The sequence below is a fragment of the Coffea eugenioides genome, chromosome 9, assembly GCF_003713205.1.
Source record: "Coffea eugenioides isolate CCC68of chromosome 9, Ceug_1.0, whole genome shotgun sequence".
Taxonomy (NCBI): Eukaryota; Viridiplantae; Streptophyta; class Magnoliopsida; order Gentianales; family Rubiaceae; genus Coffea; species Coffea eugenioides.
This window is the reverse complement of record NC_040043.1, coordinates 33,254,748-33,274,314: the sequence shown is the minus strand read 5'-3', so window position 1 is coordinate 33,274,314 and position 19,567 is coordinate 33,254,748. Positions and strand designations below refer to the sequence as shown.

Below are 19,567 nucleotides of genomic sequence, written 5' to 3'. Positions count from 1 at the left end.
ATCTCTTCATTTTATAATTATTAATAAAGAGATAAGTAATTCATCGATTGGCCAGACTCGTGGGGACACGTGACGTGGCGCCGTTTGACTGGCCAAGCTATTACAGTATATAAGAAATATACTTGGATTAAACAACTGTAAATATTATCCCTTTAATAAGAAATAAATACTTAGATATTTTATCCAATAGGCATGTGATATGATATGATTTGGTTGGTGAAGATATCCCTGCAATTTGAATTGATTTGGAACACCTCAACTTGACACGTGGAGAGATATAATTGGCTATTTACTAACCAATTTTCCCAAGTGTACATGACATACGGCAATATCCAATTGGATAAAAATAAGCCATAAAATAATTTTATAGGCCAATGGTAATTTTTAGAATTTAATTAAAATTCCATTGTCTACAAATGCCCCCTCGAAACTTGTTTGCGAAGAGTAAAACTTGAACGAACAAGTTTCGATTGTATAATTAATTTGTTTAAGTGAAATACATTGATATTCTCCCTTCACTTGTCATTTAAGGAAACCGGACCCTAAAATAAAATTGATGGCCATCAACTTCAATTATGACCATTTGTCCTCAAGAAAGCCCAATATATTGATACGTGGGACCTTGCATATTGTATGCTTGATCATTCACGTGCAAGGCATTTCAGAAACGAAATCATAGGAATCCAATTGATCTTCCATGCATATTGTTTATCAATCACCCACGGAACTCCACCGCTTCCAAACTTCAAGACCACTTCTCCTTGTCGGCCTCGGGAACTTGAGCGGTAAATCATCCAAAACTCCTCTAATATGATTAGGACTCTTGAATCAACAACTTCCATTCCTTGTTAGTCTCAAAGTTCAAGCGATCTAGAAGTCCGAAACCAACTGCAATGGAGCCCATCATCAGTGCGGAGCCAATCTCCCCGAAACTTAAAGGATTTCGCGAGGAATTGTGTTTCTTCGACCAAAAGACTTTCAACTGATATAGAGACCTAATTCTATTCGAAGTAAAGCAACGACCCTGCTCATCTTCCCTAGGATTTAGGATCCATTCTCCACTATAAATAGCCAAGTCCCGGCTGCCAGTTCATTAATAATAGAGAACTTGAACGAGTTTTATTCTTTGTTTCGTCGGGTTATCGCCAGTGTGGCTGTAGCAACTGCTTGCTTGTTCGTCAAAACACGACTACCGCTGCTTAGCATCAACCATTATTAGCGCCTACCCACCATTGTGTTCTGACGACACCGTCTTCTGTCTACTAGGTACCCAAAGCTCTACTTCCAGTACTTTATTGTTTGACAGAAACTTCAGCAAGGCTTTTGCATGCTTATTTTGATTCACCCTTGGTGACTCAAATGTGATTGGTACTTGAAATTTGCATCTTATGCATGTTACGTGCGGAACCAATAGGATAACCTGGCCTTCTAGTCATCTCGCGGCATGGCTTCAATTTATTTCAAATCCAATATTTAGCGTCATATCTGATCTGCTTGTTTCCTCATTGCGCATTCAAGAATTTGGTTTCAACATTGTAGACTTGTTCCTTTGCGTAGTCTTATTGATAACCACCTTTGTCGAGACACTTATGAACTAGTCGAATTGGAGGTACATATACTAAGCTTTGCCTACTAAGCATCACATGTATCTTCTTCTTTATTGATTTCACATGAAGCTTCCCACCGCAAGAATTGATCATATTATGGCTGCCCGTCGTCTCTTAATGTGAATATTTGACATTTAGGTGCCCTAAGACTTTTTTTTTTTTTACTCGCAATATTTAATTGTTACGAGAAGCTTCAGTCAATTGAGAAACTTAAAGCCTCATGGCCTTCCCAAATAAATTCTCAAAATACCATTTGAGAATGAAGCTTGGGTCTCAATTGAAAGACTAAAATTGACCGAATGGCGATTGGCTCGAAACATTATTCGAGATCATGTATGCCCTTTAAATATTATTTGAGAACAAAGATTGGCTCAAAATAGTATTTTTTTTGAGCTATTCCTCAGGGCTGAAAATTTAATCTCAACTTTGGTAACATTTTTTTTTGTTTTTTTTTTTGCGTCCCAAATATTCCCATCATATGTGATTTTGATCCAAACTTCGTCAACTTGCTTCCTTATAGATAACCAAAGCTGTGCTTGAAACAATTTCGGGTATTTGAAGAAAGCCACCAATTAGGTAATTTAATTACCAAACTTTTGTAAGAAGTTCCTTTCATCGTCTAATACTTTCTTTTCAAAATTTCAGCAAATATGCAAATTAAGGACTACGCCACGTCATTGCCACATATTTCATTGATGGATGAACGGGGTGGACCTCAATCAAAGAGTTTGTCACTACATGTTCATAAACCAGCAATTGGCTCGTTCGCTGAGTCTTTCATACCCCTTGAAGGATGCTTTCATCTTGAAGATTGGACTAGCACGTGGACTAAGGAAGTGGTGGCACCCTCAACTTTCTCCACTACATCGAGGGAAGAAGAAATAGTCGTATTAAACTCGTCTCTTCACAACGGAGATCCAGAAATAGCAAAATTCACGCTTCCGTTCGTGGGATTCAATATTGACAAAACTACATGGACGATCCCCTCATCCTTCTTTGGCGAGGCGTGCTTCACTTCTCATTATTGGGAATGGGTCAAGGACATCCTAGGAAGGTATAAAGAAGTGCTTACCCATGCTGGCATATTTGAAGCTGTCTACGCGTCGCGATACTCCTACGACCGCTGTGAAAATATCTTGCGAGCCTTCTTCAAATATTGGTGCCCCTCGACGAACACACTCCATACGCCCGTTGGGGAGTTGTCCATCACACTTTGGGACCTTTATTGATTTGGTGGCCTTTCGATCGATGGCTCGTTCTTCGATGAAATTGTTCCTTCGACGCAGGAGCTCCTCACTCATGACAAAGAAGGGAAGCCACTTCTCCCCGAGGGTTACAGGCACCTCTTTTCCGCTTACTACCACCTTTGAACGAATGATCAAGGGGTATGGATGAAGGACTGGATTCGCTTCTGGTTCAAAGGAGAGGCTAGGTATAGGGCTCCTCCAAATAGAGCGAATAGAAGGAAGACCACATCTAAACCAAAAATGACTTACAACCCTTCTGGAAGCGTGGAGCCTTACGACCTTGCCGATACGAATGACTTCAACGTCCCTTTTGACACCCTGGGTATCCCAGGGTCTCTCAGAAAGAAAACCTATATTGCGGCATTCATAGCGTGTTGGATTTGCAAGTTCCTTTTGCCAAGCAAAAATGTCGATCGTATTCGCCCAAGTGTCTTCAAGGTTGCATGCTTAATGGCCACAGGGAAAAGATTTTGCCTTGCAATTCCGGTTCTTGCGAGCATATATCATGGGTTGAGAGAGATCGTCCACGCCCCTAACCTTGGAGAATGTGGGGTAACTTTTCCAATCCATTACGTCTATGCTTGGATTGGCCAATACTTCGATGTATATTATGAAAATCATCAAGTGAGTAGCCACCACGCGCGCATGACAAGATTTAGTGGTGAGAAAATGGCAATATTTTATGGCCAATCGGAAGCCGAGGAAATCTTCAAAGGAGTGAATCCTTTGATGCTTCCTAAATTGTGCTGGACTGAGAATGAAGAAAATGTGTTGATCGATGATGGATCCTTATCATCAAGACTTACGAGCTACTTCATTAGTCAACGCTCTTGCCATTTAACTCTACGTAAGGACAATACTTTTATTATTGAAAACTATAATCCTTGCAGGTTTAGCCGACAATTCGGCTTCTGTCAGGACATTCCCAATAACTTGAAAGAGATCACTCATACTTATACTCTGGGTGAGGCTATTCAACTATGGGACTCCTCAGTCCACACGCAGACGCGATCTCGGATGACTATACCCACGCACATGAAGCACCCATTGATCACAAAAGACTACGACGTCTGGTGGTCGACTCGGTCAAATAATGTCTCTTCAACTCCCTTAAAACTCACCGTTAAGATCCCTCAGCAATCATTGAAAAAGGGTAAGGTCACCTCCGTCAACGACTCAGTGCATCATAATGGAACTATAAAGATTGTAACGGATCTTATCTCATTCACCTTGCGGAAGAACGAAATTATTAGCAGTCCCTTGAGAAACATTGCCGCAAAAAATAAGTTTTCCAAGGACTCCCGACAGGCCATTAAAGAGGCGCAACCAGTGATTCCAACAAAGAAGACGCCGTCCAAAATTTCAAAATCAGTATCCGTGACTCACATAAAAGAAGATGTCGAAATTGAAACGGTGGACGATCGTGATTCTATTGAGGCTATAGAAAAGGAAGGGACTCAAGTTCAGGGCATCGGATCTACTCGAGAAGGAATCCATTCGTTGGCAAGCGGTAGCAGTAGTCAAGACCGTCATTGGAACCGATCAAAGAAGAGGACATTTTCTGATTTGGAGGAAGTTTCCTTTACACCACCGTCAGTTGGAGTGTCGCCACTTAAGGTAATCATCTCGCTATATTTTTTTTCTTTTTTTTGTAATTTTTTTTCTTTTTAGCCCTCGTTTCTTGAATTCTGTCAAGAAGATGTTGGTACCAACTCACCAATTGAACTTGAAACTGATGCTATAATTTCAAACAAGAAAAATGACGAAATCGTTATCAGAATTTCAAAACAACTTGCCCCCAGTGGAGGTACCTCGTCAATGCATAAGAAGGAGTTGACTAGTTCGCACGAAATCCGAAAAAGACCTAAGGTAGCATTGGTTTCAGAGTTTCGTGGCCAAAAGTTGATCCAGATGCATCGAAGAAAATACTTGCAGAGTTTGTGGATGGATTTTCGCAGACAGATTCTTGACACTCCTATTGAGCAGATCTCTTCTTTAAAAGAGTGCGCAGAGGAAATCATTGCGGAAATCACAAGAACGGATCCTACCAATGGTCTCCCTTTAAAGGACTTCCTGATAGAATTGTTTGCCAAGGCGGAGGCATATGATGTTTTGGCATCTTCGTCATGGAAAAAGATGAGTAAAGAAACAAGTGACCGTCCAACTCGGGAGAGCTAAGGTGAACTTGAAGAAAAGCTGCAGTCTATTGAGGACAGGAAGAAAGCTCTGCAACAGGAACTTATTGATTTGGAGAAACAATGTCTGAAAATCAGCTCAACTATCGATTAAAAGCATGAAACTTTCAAAGAGATCCAGACTAAAATAACTCGGGCACAGGATGAGCTCTCTTCTATTGAAAGTACCAGCATCTTGACTGATGACGCAATGAAAGAACTTGACATGAAGTTTGCACTTGAATCATGCAAAATAGCTGTAATGGATTACAAATTTGACATTTAGACTTTTCACCATGTCTTTTTTCTAAATTTTTCTTTTTTTTTCTTGTAATGAATTTTCTTTTTTTTTTATGAATAATAAAATGCTTTTCATTTCTTATCTCTTATTATATATATTTTTTTTCTAAGAGAAAAATTTAGCATTTTATTTCAAAGAAAAAAAGACGATTTTTTTTTTGCAAGGAAAAAGGGTTTGATTTAGGAGATGTAACTGAACTTAGAAGTTGCCCTCCAAACTGCCTACGTATCCCAACAAGGGAATCAAGTCACACGTAGTTCCTGTCGTTCACATTTTAATCTCATGCCGGTCAGGAGTATCTATTTGTTTACCACCTTATACTTGGTGGAGTGTTTCAGCAGTTTAACTACATACTACACTATTAGTGGTTGCCATCCACAGTTTTAGCTCATGCGGGTCAGGAGCATCGCGCGGTTCCGATTACGCATAATACCTTTTTAGGTACTTGCCATTAATGAAGCCAACCCTTAATCCATCAACAACCAACTTGTATGAGCCATTTGTATATACTTCTCGAACAACATATGGACTATCCCACTTAGGAGTAAATTTCTTTGTCCACCATGAGTAAGAATGATTGGTCTCCGAACGGCGAACACTAACTCTCCAATTTGGAAAGAGCGAGGTCGAACGTGCTTATTGAATGCTTTTGAAAGGCGAGCCTGATAGCACTCAATCCGTTGCTGAGATTCCAATCTCTTTTCGTCGAGTGCTTCTAACTCCTCAAGGCGAAGACGAATATTATCTTTTTCACTGAACCCTTCTTGAATTGCAATTCTTAGCGAAGGTATTTGACACTCAAGTAGAAGAACAACTTCAACACCGTAAACAAGCGCGTATGGGGTTGCTTGTGTGGGAGTTCGAAAAGTAATTCTGTATGCCCAAAGTGCTTCTCCAATTCGAAGATGCCAATCCCTTTTCGACTTATCCATGATTTTCTTGAACAGATTACATAAGGTCTCGTTGAATGCTTCAGCGAGTCTATTTGTGGCAGCGTAATACATGGACGAATTGTACTGTTTGAAATGAAACTTTTCGCAAAACTTGTTCATTGCTACATTGCAAAAAGGCTTATCATTATCGGTGATGATATAACGCGGGAACCCATATCGATAAATGATGTGCGAGCGAATGAAATCTACTACATTCTCCTTTTTGACCTCTTTTAGAGGAACCGCTTCAGGCCACTTTGAGAAATAATCTGTTGCTGTCAAAATGAAAATGTGCCCTCCAAAAGACTTTGGGAGCGGTCCAACTATATCCAAATCCCAAGTATCGAACGACCAAGAAGCCATAGTTGGATGCAATGGTTCAGGAGGTTGGCAGATGAAATTGCCATGGATTTGACAAGTTTGACATCTTCTAGCAAAATCGATACAGTCCTTTACCATCGTTGGCCAGTAGTATTCCATTCTTTTAATACGAAAGTGTAATTTCGGGCCAGATTGGCGAGCACCACATATCCCAGAGTGAGCCTCCTCCATTGCTTGCATGCCTCATCTTCTCCAAAACATAGTAGAAACACCCCATTGAATGATTTTCTGTAAAGCATCCCTTTGTAGTAAATGAAACGTGGCGCTCGACGACGTATATCGACCTTTTTCTTGCGATCTTATGATAACTTTCCATGATTAATGTAATCAATGATGAGGTGACGCCAATCCTCCTTTTCGATCTCATGGACAAAAATATGATAAGCATTTTCTTCCTCACCATCATCCTCTTCATCAAACATCGGAGGTATGATCCAATTTTGACATATTGAAATTTGATTTCGATGAGAAGGTAGAGTGATCATGGACGTCAATCTTGCTAAAGAGTTAGCTTGTTGGTTGAAATTTCTAGGAATATGTTCTATAGTGACATTATCTAAATATTCCATGAGTTGTCTTGCATACTTATAATATGGGATCAATTTAGGCTTTATAACATCATAAATACCAAGAAGTTGATTTACCACTAATTTGGAATCACTATAGACCCTAAGATGCAACTGCTTCATGTCTACGGTCATTTCCAGACCGAGAATCAATGCCTGATATTCGGTCATATTGTTTGAACACCGACGTGTTAAAGTGAAAGAGTATGGTAATATATCTGATTCAGGAGTATAAAAGATAACTCCTGCACCAGCTCCGTCACGGTGCGCGGCTCCATCGAAATACATTGACCATGGGGATTCGATCATAAACACTTCTTCATCGGAGAGTTCATCAGTCAATTCCCACTCGGCAGGTATGTGATGATCCGCTAAAAAGTCTGCCAATATTTGTCCTTTGACAGCCTTCGCAGGTACATAAATAATTTCAAATTGTTGAAACTGGAGATACCATCTCGTGAGTCGGTCAAACAGTACAGGTTTTGCCATGACATATTTAATGGGATTAGACTTAGATATGAGTCGAATAGTGTGTGTTTGAAAATAATGTTTCAAGTTCTGGATGGCAAATATAAGTGCCAAACACAACTTCTCGATGGGTGAGTAATTCAACTCATTAGATGTCATCATTCGACTCAAGTAATACAGCGCATTCTCCTTACCTTCATCATTTTCTTGAGCAAGTAAGACCCCAACCGGCTATTCTTGGGCGAAAATATAGAGAATCAATGATTTTTCTGGAATGGGCACAGCCAGCAGTGGGGGATTCATGAGGTACGTTTTGATACTTGTAAAAGCATTTCTACACGATTCATCCCACTCGAAGGGTACCTCTTTCTTTATCAGCCGACTAAAGGGTTGGCATCGTCCGGCCAAATTAGAGATAAACCTCCGGATATATGCCAACTTCCCTTGAAGGCTCTTCAATTCATGAATATTTCACGGTTCAAGCATGTTCACAATGGCATCAATTTTAGATCGATCGACCTCTAATCCCCGTTGATGAACGATGAAACCGAGAAACGTGTTAGAAGTGACTCCGAATGTACACTTCAAAGGATTCATCTTCAGTTGGTATCTCTGAAGGCGTTGAAAAACTCTTCGAAGGTCTTGAATATGATCCTCTCGCTTCTTTGATTTCATCACAAGGTCATCAACGTAACACTCCACATTCCTATGGAGCATATCATAAAAAATTCTTTGCATTGCCCTTTGATATGTCGCTCCAGCATTTTTCAAGCCAAACGATATCACTTTATAGCAATAAATTCCCTTGAGGGTGCGGAAAGCAGTGAGCTCCTCATTCTCGAGCGCCATACGTATTTGATTGTAGCCACATGATCCATCAAGAAAGATAGTGTTTCATACCCGGTTGTAGCATCTACCGTCAATTCTGTGATGGGGAGTGAAAAATCATCTTTGGGGCAAGTCTCATTTAAATCTTGAAAATCAACACAAATCCGGATTTGCCCATTCTTTTTCCTCACAGGGACAATGCTTGAAATTCATGTTGGATATTTCACTTTCTGTATGAATCCAGTTTCAATCAATCTATTTATCTCTTTTTCTATCAGAGGAATCAATTTGGGCCGAAAGCGCCTTTGAGCTTGCTTGACAGGTTTTGTTCCTCGCTTGACAGACAAATTATGAACGGCGATCCTTGGATCCAAACCAGACATTTCTGAGTAATTCCAGGCAAAGACGTCCCTGAACTCGAGCAGCAAATCAACATATTCTTTCTCTTCTTCAGGAGTCATACAAGAGCTTACGTAAATTGGGCGAGGATCGTCGCTTGTGCCAAGGTTAATCTCTTTTAGGGCATCGACTGTATTTTTTACCCCTTGTTCAAGTTCAGGGGGAGCGTCATCCGCATCTTCTTCTTCTTCTTCGGGATCACTGATCATAATATGGTGACAGGAAGCCATACTTTCTTGACCCTGTTCTTCAAAAATGGTTTCAATTCTTACATTGAATAAGTTTCCATAGTGCATGAAGAAATTGGAGACTTGCTTTCTTAGTCCGTTCTTTTTTATTGGAGTAAGACTTTCTTCTTTGGCAATTTGGTACTCTTGTTTTTTGCTGTCTAATCTTTCATAGATGGGCGGTTTCAAATTTTTTGACTGCGGGCCAAGTCTGTCAAACACAGAAGTACGCTTTGACTTATTTCCCAACCCATCGAACACAGATCTCTTTCGGCTTGTGACCTCCATCTCTTCGTTCACATAGTTACAACTTGCCCTTTTGATCATTATACGCACTGGAGAAGGCGGTTGATAACCAAGACCCATCGATGAACTTTCAACGTTATATCCTTTTTCTTTCAATATTTTCTGCGTAGGTGTTAATCCATGAGTCTTCTCGCCAGTCACCTCAGGAGGGAGTTTGCCCAATGCATGCTTCTCATTTGGGTTATAACCGGCCTTAGCAAGAAGTCTGTATGCGTTTGGATCAAAACCTTCTTGAGTCCGATTAGTTGGTAGTGAGTAATGTTCTACTGCCGGTTCTTCTTTGGGACGAACAAATCCTTGCAAGCTCGCTTTCTCATTTTTAACAGGCTCTATCTTGGTGAGCGGAATATTTAATGTATCATTTCTGATAAAAGAAGACTGACCTTCTTCTCTCCTTGATCTTGGAATATATCGCAAATTGGGTACTTTGAAATCTTGACTTTCTTCCTTCACTGATTCTTTTCTTTTTGCTTCTTTCTGAAGGTAAAATTTGGCGTCGGCAAAGTGAGTCTCGGCCTCAGTGAAAGGTTTGTCATCGGCAGTAACTTTCTTAACTATACCATCTCGACAATATTTGAAACATTGATGAAGAGTAGACGATATAATTTCATTCTCATGAATCCAGGGCCTTTCCAAGAGCATGTTATAAGAGGTTTTGGCTTCAATGATATGAAATAACGCACTTGAAGACAACTCACCAATGAACAATTCAAGCCTTATGAGACCAATTGCTCTTTGCCCCCCTTGGTTAAATCCTTGGATCATTAGGCGGTTCTGGGAGAGTTCATCGCTTGAAATTTCTAATTCTTTCATAGCACGTACGGACATAATATTGACAGCAGATCCCCCATCAATGAGTATCCGATTCATTTTCTGTTCTCGGACATACGCGCTAACAAACAAAGGTCGATTGTGAGTTTTGAACTCAACAGTTAAATCGTCATCATAAAAAATGATGGTCGTTGCACAATTCACTGGTGGTTTATCATCGATTTTGAGTTTTTTCTCAAATTTCGTGCCAATTTGTGTGACTTGAGGATTTTCAGCTTTGACGACATTACAAGAGGTGGAATTATCAGCATCATTACTTAAATACCCCTTGGGTATAAATTTTCTCAGTGTCATGGGCTGTCGAACCTCTTGAAGGAGCTGAAAATCTGAAGGAATTGGTTTTGTGGCCACTCCCTTTTGTTTCTTTGTTGCATTTCGTCATTTCATTGTCACTTTAGGCTTTGTCGAACGAATGCTTTTCGAAAAGATGTACTTCTCTATTTTTGGCTTGCAAGTCCTCTTTCGAGTGACTAAAGTCCATCATTCGTTGTCATCTTCAATAACGTATTTAATTGAGAATTTTTCAAGCTCCTTGGACGAAACACTGTTTGTTGTGGCTAAAACTTCTATCGGACAACACACAGACCCAAACATTATTGTTATTCGGTTTGCCGATGCTTTATCTTTCTCGAAAAGAATTTTTTCTTGACGGGCCAATTCCATAATTTTGTCTTTAAAGACAAAGCATTTAGTGAGAGGGTGGCCAATCAGGCGATGATAACAGCAATAATTTGGATCATTGATTTGACCGGCTTCCTCTGGACGCTTCATTTCGAGAAGTTCAAGGAGTTTCTCCTTGAGAAGATCACCAAACATCCCTTGTAAATCAGATTCAAGAAATGGGTATTCTTTTTCTTGCATCTCTTTTAACGTGGGTCTTCTTACTGACCTATTTTGGGATGGATCCAACTTCTCAGTGACCTTTCGACTCACTTTGGTAGCAATTTTTATGGGGACTGTATTTATTGCCATGGACTCCTTATTACTGAGTCTTGAAGGAGGCTTGCCCCCTTTTTTATTTTCTTGCCTTTCATTGCTTTGACGAGACGGCTGCACTGGCGGAGCTTGAATAGGAAGCCCATCAGTTGCATTAGCCGTGATACTTAACTCCATATCATGAGCACGAGTAGCTAATTTTTCAAATGTGTTTGGGCGTATACCCTGTAGAATGTAGTTTAGGCTCCAATGCATTCCTCGAATGCACATTTCTATGGCAGAGGGTTCAGACAGTCTGTCCTTGCAGTTGAGACTCAAACTTCTCCACCTATCAATATAGTTGACCACAGGTTCATCCTTCCATTGACGAGTGTTAGTCAACTCCAACATACTGACAGTTCTTCTAGTACTGTAGAAGCGATTCAAGAACTCTTGTTCCAACTGTTCCCAACTGTCGATGGACCCCGGAGTGAGATCAGTGTACCAATCAAACGCGTTGCCCTTCAAGGATCGGACGAACTGTTTGACTAACAGGTCACCATAGGTTTCAGCATTATTGCAGGTTTCGACAAAATGGGCCACATGTTGTTTTGGACTACCCTTCCCATCGAACTGTTGAAATTTAGGCGGTTGATATCCAACAGGCATTGCGAGGTTGTCGATTCTAGCAGTTTAAGGCTTGCAGTAGGTAAAGCTTGATTTTGAACCACCCTCCTTTTTATCTTTGATCACGCCTTCAACAAGTTCCTTCAGTTGTTCCACGGGGATAGTTCCATCGACGGTCACATATACTTCCTTCACTTTGTCTTTGCCTTTAGATGAGGGAATTTCACGCTCTTAGTTCGCATGGCTTCCTTCAGAAACGTGATCTTTCTGGGTGAGCAGTTGAGCAATGAGGGCATCTTGGTCCTTGATGTGTTTCATCATGATTTCCATCATCTTGGACATGTTCAAAACTTGCTCTTCGAGACTTAAAGTATTTGTCATCATGACAGGCATTGCAGCAGAAGAAGCAGCAGAATCTTCAATAGAAAATCTTGAATGAAGCGTTTCATGTGAAGAGGCTGATCTAGTGCTTGATGAATCATCGTCATGCTTAGAAAACTTGGATTCAGATCCAAATTCGAGCATAGCAAAAGTCTTCTCAATCGAGACAGGAACGTCTTGGATCCCCATCATGGAAGAATAACTCATTGGTGATGTTGAACCGAAGACGGGAGTTGGCGCCGATGGAGCTTCCATACTACTTTGGGTGGAGGCTCTCGTCATACTCCTTGTCACAGGACCAATAGCGCGGGTATTAGTGGTAACATGTGCAGCTTCCTGAACAGGCTTAGCATCAGTAGCCCTGGAACGTGCAATCATGATTTTGTTGCTCCTTGGTGCCATTGATGATGTATGTAGTTGAATATTCGAAGAGAAGAGATGGAAGGCAGAGATGATCCCACCGGGCGTACCAAAATTTTGTACGCGATAAAATTTCAAGTCTGCAAAACGACAAGAAAAATACATGACAAATATATGATATATAAATTTAGGAAAATATGTAGGTACAATCTCTGGAATTTTCTGGAACTTGTGGAGAGTTTTCCTCAATTCTTCTCCTCGAACGCCAATCCAAGGGCTTTGCAGCTTGTTCTTGGATCCACCACCGATTCCTTCAAATCTTGATATGGAAGATTTGAAGGATTTGAAAATATTTGGAGGTTCAAGCCCTGATATATAGAAGACTTGAAGAGATTGAAGATCCAGACCTTCGTAGCTTGGAACTTCACCACTTGAGTGTATGAGATGCCTCCTGGTGTGTGCCTCTGTGTGTCTGTGTGTTTGATTTGGTTGAGAGACCCCTATTTATAGCTGTAGCAAGGGGTAGAGGTTGAAGACCTGTGTACCACTTTACTGGTCTTGCAAGACGTGCAGTCATATTAGGATTGTGCCAGTCACATGTTATCTCTTCATTTTATAATTATTAATAAAGAGATAAGTAATTCATCGATTGGCCAGACTTGTGGGGACACGTGACGTGGCGCCGTTTGACTGGCCAAGCTATTGCAGTATATAAGAAATATACTTGGATTAAACAACTGTAAATATTATCCCTTTAATAAGAAATAAATACTTAGATATTTTATCCAATAGGCATGTGATATGATATGATTTGGTTGGTGAAAATATCCCTGCAATTTGAATTGATTTGGAACACCTCAACTTGACACGTGGAGAGATATAATTGGCTATTTACTAACCAATTTTTTCAAGTGTACATGACATACGGCAATATCCAATTGGATAAAAATAAGCCATAAAATAATTTATAGGCCAATGGTAATTTTTAGAATTTAATTAAAATTCCATTGTCTACACCGACATTTAATTCTGAAGAAAATCTCATGAACCTTCATTACGGCGGAGAAACCATGCTCCATGGAAACGCGGGACTGTTGCATCCGTAAGTTGATGACGTCGTTGAGCCCGTGGACTTGGACATATCACCTCATCAAGTCACGATGCTGCTATGCCAGAGGGTCCAGCACTATCATTCTTCTTTTCTTAAATTTTTTACTAATTTTTATTTCACTAAACGTACTCTCTTAATTCCCCAAGATCCAATCCAGCTACTAGTAAGTAGAAAATTGTGAATTTTGATTCGACTTTCAAGTTATCTCATTTTTTCTGACTATTTTTATAAAGTAAACTAGAGAGAAAAACAACTTCGAGGTCTTGATTTGAGAGTGATTCGAAATCCAATTGAAATGAAAGTTTACCCATGCGATTTTCTCATCAAACTCTACTCATCTATTAATTCAGATTTTAGATTTTCTTTTCGTTTGGAAACACCTTTTTAAACCCACTTCTTTAACAGTTGTAATTTTTTAAGGTGATTTTGTAATAATTTTGCTTAGTTGATATTGGTGATATTGTTGTTGTTTGGATACTCCGGATAGATTTGTATATTTCCATTATTGTGATATTGGAGATTTTTTATTGGATTAAATCTCGTGATTTTTTTCAATTTGAATTTTTCACGTTAAAAATTTTTCTGCATTTTATTATTACTGTGGGCATCGTTGTTTGTTGGTTTGATTTATTCCTATTTTAAGTGGTACTTGGGGAAAGAATAATTTGTCCCGAATTAACTTTGATATTGTGTGCTTGTACCGGTATCCCTTTTTTAATAAAGTGGTATTAGAATAGTTAGGTTGGGCTGCTCATTTGTACTGGTTAAAATAGATGAGTCGGATGGTGGTTATATGATAAAATTGAATGCAACCAATTATTCGATTTGAAAATTTAGAATAAAAGATCACCAGTATTATAGAGATTTATTTGAACCTGTTTTAGGAGATAAGGGTAAGTCAAGTGATATGAATGATGAAAAGTGGTCTATTATGCATAGAAAAATTGTTGGTAATATTAGAAAGTAGATTGATCAGAATATTTTTCAAGTTAATGAAACTAGAGCTGATGTACTATGGAAAAAGTTAGAAAATATGTACGAAAGAAAGATCGGTTTAAATAAAGCTTCTTGTCTGAAACAAATTATTTGAATGAGATACAAAAATGGTGCACATATGACTGAACATCTCAATAATTTTCAAGACTTGATAAACCAAACAGATACGTTGAACTTGAACTTGGATGATGAGTTATAGGCTTGTTCAATTCACTGCTGGATAGTTGGGAGACACTGGTGATGTCTGTTAGTAATTCAGCTTCTAATGGTGAGTTGACCATGGATATAACAAAAGAGGCTATGATGAATGAAGAATTTACGAGGAAGGAACAAGGAATTGTGAATAAGGAACAAGGAATTGTGAATGAATCTCAAACCCTAGTGACAGAAAAGAAAGAAGGAAAGAAGAAGTAAAAGCAGAAGACCCCACAACAAAAAATGACAAATCCAGAGATAGGTTTGAATCGTGAAAAAATGATGCATGCTTTTATTGCAAAAAAAATAGGCATAATATAAAGGAGTGCATAATCTTAAAACGGGAATAAGTTGAGAAAAAGGGTAAAGGCAAGGTGAAGGAAAAAGAAGATAAAGAGACTACAGTAGTTGTGATAACTCATGCTGATATGTTTGTGTTATGTGATGATGGTCATGTGAACATCACTTGTCATGATAGTGAATGGGTAGTTGATTCCGGTGCATCCTATCATGTTACACCTCACAGACATTTCTTCTCAACCTACATCGAAGGAGATTTTGGCTATCTTAGGATGGGAAATGAGATCTCGTGCAAAGTTATTGGCAGAGGAGACATATATTTGAATACAGATACTAGGTGCCAACTATTCTTGAGAATGTTAGATATGTTCCTGATATTCGTTTTAATTTTGTTTCTACAGGAAAACTTGATGATGAGGGTTACCATAGCTTGCAAGGTGGAAACAAATGAAAATTTAGTAAAGGAATCTCGTTATTGTCAGAAGAAAGAAGCATAATATCCTCTATTTGATGCAAGCCAAGTTGGGAAAGGAAGAAGTGAATACAGTTCGTGATTCCTCTATTGACCTTTAGCATAGGCGACTTGGGCATATCGATTGAAAAGGGGATTCAAACACTTGTTTGCAAGCAGTTTCTACATGAAATCAGAGGTAATACACTTAAATCTTGTATTGATTGTATTTATGAGAAACAACACATAATTGCATTTAAAAATTTTTTCTCCATCTAGAAAATTGAATCCATTAGAGTTGGTACACATTGATATTTGTTATATGAAAGATAGGTCTCCTGGTGATGCTGTTTATTTTGTAACTTTTATTGATGATTTTGCTAAAAAAGTTTGGTGTTTTACTTTGAAATCCAAAGATCAGGCTTTAAATGTTTTCAAAGATTTTCACAGCAAAGTTGAGAGGGAGACTGGCAAACAATTAAAATGCATTCATGCTGACAATGGTGGTGAGTATAGGGGATCATTTGAAAGTTACTTCAAGTTTCATGGGATCAAACTAGAAATGACAGTACTAAAAATTTCTCAAAAAAAATGGAATATCAGAGAGGATAAACAGATCCATCGCTAACCGAATCAGATGCATGCTCTCTAATGCTAAACAACCAAAATCATTTTGGGGTGAGACAATGAGGACAACAGTTGATTTAATTAATTTTTCTCCGTCAGTTCTTTTGGATGGTGATATCTCAGAGAAATTATGGACAAAAAAGGATGTATCCTTTAAACACTCGAGAGTTTTTGGTTACCGGACATTTGTTCATATTCCCAAAGGTGAGGGGTCAAAACTTGATGTGAAATCAAAATAGTATATTTTCTTGAGTTATGGGCATAAAAATTTTGGTTATAAACTGTATGATCCTGTTGAAAAGAAAGTGATTTGAAAAGAAAGTGATTAGAGACGTTGTCTTCCTTGAAGATCAAATCATTGAGGACATTCATAAAGATGACAAATCAAGATCTTCATATGACATTCCTGCTAGTTTAGATCCAATTTCAGTACTAGTTGATTTTGATCATGAGGGAATTGAGACAGAGCAGAGACAAGATATTGGTGGTAATGATACTGCTACTGATGAACTTGAACAAGAGACATGGCTAATTCTACCACCACTACTATAAGATGAGCCTAGGAGATCTATCAGAAAAAGGAGATCTTCTAATAGATATAATCTTAATGAATATGTGCTGCTGACAGATAGAGGGGAACCGAAGTCCTATACTGATACTCTAAAACACGAGAGAAAATAAGACTAGTTGCAAGTTATGCAAGGGTAGATGATGTCTTTGTATGAGAATCACACTTATGACTTGGCGAAATTGTCTAAAGACAAGAAAGCACTCAAAAGCAAATGGGTCTATAGGTTGAAAACTCAATAGCACAGTTCATAACCAAAGTACAAGGCAGGATTGGTTGTAAAGGGATTCAGTCAGAAAAAAAGTGTAGACTTTGAGAAAATTTTCTCTCCTATGGTAAAAATGTCATAATTTGGATCATTCATGGTATTGCAATCAGCTTGAATTTGGAGATTGAGCAACTTGATATAAAGACAACTTTCCTATATAATGACTTGGAAGAAATTTACATGGAACAACTGGAGGGGTTCAAAGAAAGTGCCAAAGAGAATATTGTATGCCATCTAAGAAAGAGTCTGTATGGATTGAAATAGGTGCCAAGACAGTGGTACAAGAAGTTTAACTCCTTCATGATGGATCACGAGTACCATAGGACTATATCTGATCATTGCATCTATGCGAAGAATTTTTCTAATGGTGATTTTATTATTCTCCTGTTGTATGTTGATAACATGTTGATTGTTGGCCATGATGCTATGAAAATTGATAGGTTGAAAAAAGAGTTAAGTAAATCTTTTACAATGAAGGATTTGAGTACAGTTAGATAGATTCTTCAGATGAAAATTTCTCGGGACAGGCAAAATAAAAAATTTTGGTTGTCTTATGAAAAATACATTGAGGAGCTACTTGACAGATTTAATATGAGTAAAACTAAGAAAATCTCTACTCTACTTGCATGTCACTTCAATTTAAGTATTAAGCAATGTTATTAAACCTAATCCGACCCGATGATTCAATCGATCAATCTGGTGAACCAACGATTGAGCCGGGCCGAGCCATCAATTGGACCGTTGACTTGTCAATAGACCGGCGACTTGTTAATTCTTATAAGAATTAATGATTCTATAATAAATTAGACTATTCGAACATTTATTATGGCATAATTTATAATTTCAACCATGTCAAAAATTATAAAACATAATATTTAAACATATTTAGTGACCCACCGGTTGGACCACTCACCTATTGGTTGAACTAATTATCCGTTGACTCATCTCTTTCGCTGGATTCCTTCTTGAGTCGGGTTTAATAACTATGGTATTAAGTAGTGTACTACAAGTGAGAAAGATAAAGAAGACATGAAAAACATTCCTTATGCATCGGCTGTTGGTAATTTGATATATACTATAGTTTGCACTAGACCAGATACAACTCATGCAGTTGAAATAGTCAGTCGGTATCTTTCCAATCCTAGTAAAGAGTATTGGAATGTTGTCAAATGGATCCTTAGGTATCTCAAGGGAATTTCCAAATTGTGTTTATGTTTCAGCAATGACAGGACCATACTAGATGGATATACCGATGCAGATATGGCAGATGATTTTGACAATAGGAAGTCCATATCTGAGTACTTGATGATTTTTGCAGGGAGAACAGTATCATGGCAAAGTGAGTTATAGAAGTGTGTCGCCCTCTCCAGTACGGAGACAGAATATATCGCAACCACTGAACCATGCAAGGAGACTCTTTGGTTGTAGAAAGTTCTTCAGGAATTGGGCATGAAACAAGAGAAGTACAATCTTCATTGTGACAGTTAGAGTGCTATTCAGTTGTGTAAGAATTTCACATTTCACTCTCGATTCAAGCACATTGATGTGAGGTATCATTGAATTCGGGATGTGTTGGATTCCAAATTGTTGACACTTGAGAAAATTCATACTAATGATAATGGTGCTGATTTATTGACTAAAGCATTGCCTAGGAAGAAACTCTTATTTTGCCGACAAAAAGTAGGTTTGGTGGAACCTCCCAAATGAGTTGGAGGGGAAGATTGTTGGGTTTGTGGTCTAGCCAATTTGGTGGGCCAAACCACAAAACAAAAGTCCATTAGATTGAAGTCAAAATTTGACTGGGAAACCTTGACTAATACTTTTCTTTCTTGGAAAATAAAGATACAAGCTTCAACCGCGAGATTCATTAATCGAAGAAAAAAAGTTCAGCCGCCGTTTCTCTTTTCTTGGTGAGGAATGAAGAGAGAGGAATTGAGGAGAGAATCAAATTCAAGGTCTTGATTGGAGGGTGATTCAAAATTCGATTGAAAAGAAATTTTACTCATGCGATTATCTCATCAAACTCTACCCATCTATTGGTTCAGATTTTGGATTTCCTTTTCATTTGGTAACACTCTTCCAAACCTACTTCTTTGACAGTTGTAATTTTTGTGAGTGATTTTATAGCAATTTTGTTTGGTTGATATTGGTGATATTATTGTTATTCGGATATTCCGGATAGACCTGCGTATTTCCATTATTGTGATAGTGGAGATTTTGTAGTTGAACTAGGTCCCATAGCTTTTCCCAATTTGAATTTTTCATGTTAAAAATCTTAGTATCCTGTGCCTTTTTATTTTTCTGTATTTTATTATTATTGTTGGTATCATTGTTTGGTGGTTTGATTTATTTCTATTTTAATTGATATTTGGGGAAAGAATAATTTATCCTGAATTAACTCTAATATTGTATGCTTGCACCAGTATTCCTTTTCCAACAACTTTGAAATCTCTTTGAATCGAAAAAATTCTCGCGATTGCACTTTCTCTTTACCCCAATAC

At 38.5% G+C, this 19,567-nt stretch overlaps 2 protein-coding genes across 2 annotated transcripts; both read right to left on the bottom strand.

Moving 5' to 3' along the window:
• Positions 1–6,941: 6,941 nt before the first annotated feature.
• Positions 6,942–7,697, bottom strand: LOC113782448. The gene has a single exon (XM_027328341.1). It carries the CDS (start codon positions 7,695–7,697, stop codon positions 6,942–6,944), a length of 756 nt encoding a protein of 251 aa, XP_027184142.1.
• A 1,016-nt stretch (positions 7,698–8,713) lies between these two features.
• On the bottom strand, positions 8,714–10,561 carry LOC113782447. Its single transcript, XM_027328340.1, has one exon. The coding sequence runs from the start codon at positions 10,559–10,561 to the stop codon at positions 8,714–8,716; it is 1,848 nt and encodes a 615-aa protein (XP_027184141.1).
• Between the last annotated feature and the right edge of the window lie 9,006 nt (positions 10,562–19,567).

Coding starts and splice junctions, on each gene's coding strand:
- LOC113782448 (XM_027328341.1), bottom strand. CDS start 7,697: ATGGCAAAACCTGTACTGTTTGACCGACTCACGAGATGGTATCTCCAG.
- LOC113782447 (XM_027328340.1), bottom strand. CDS start 10,561: ATGACACTGAGAAAATTTATACCCAAGGGGTATTTAAGTAATGATGCT.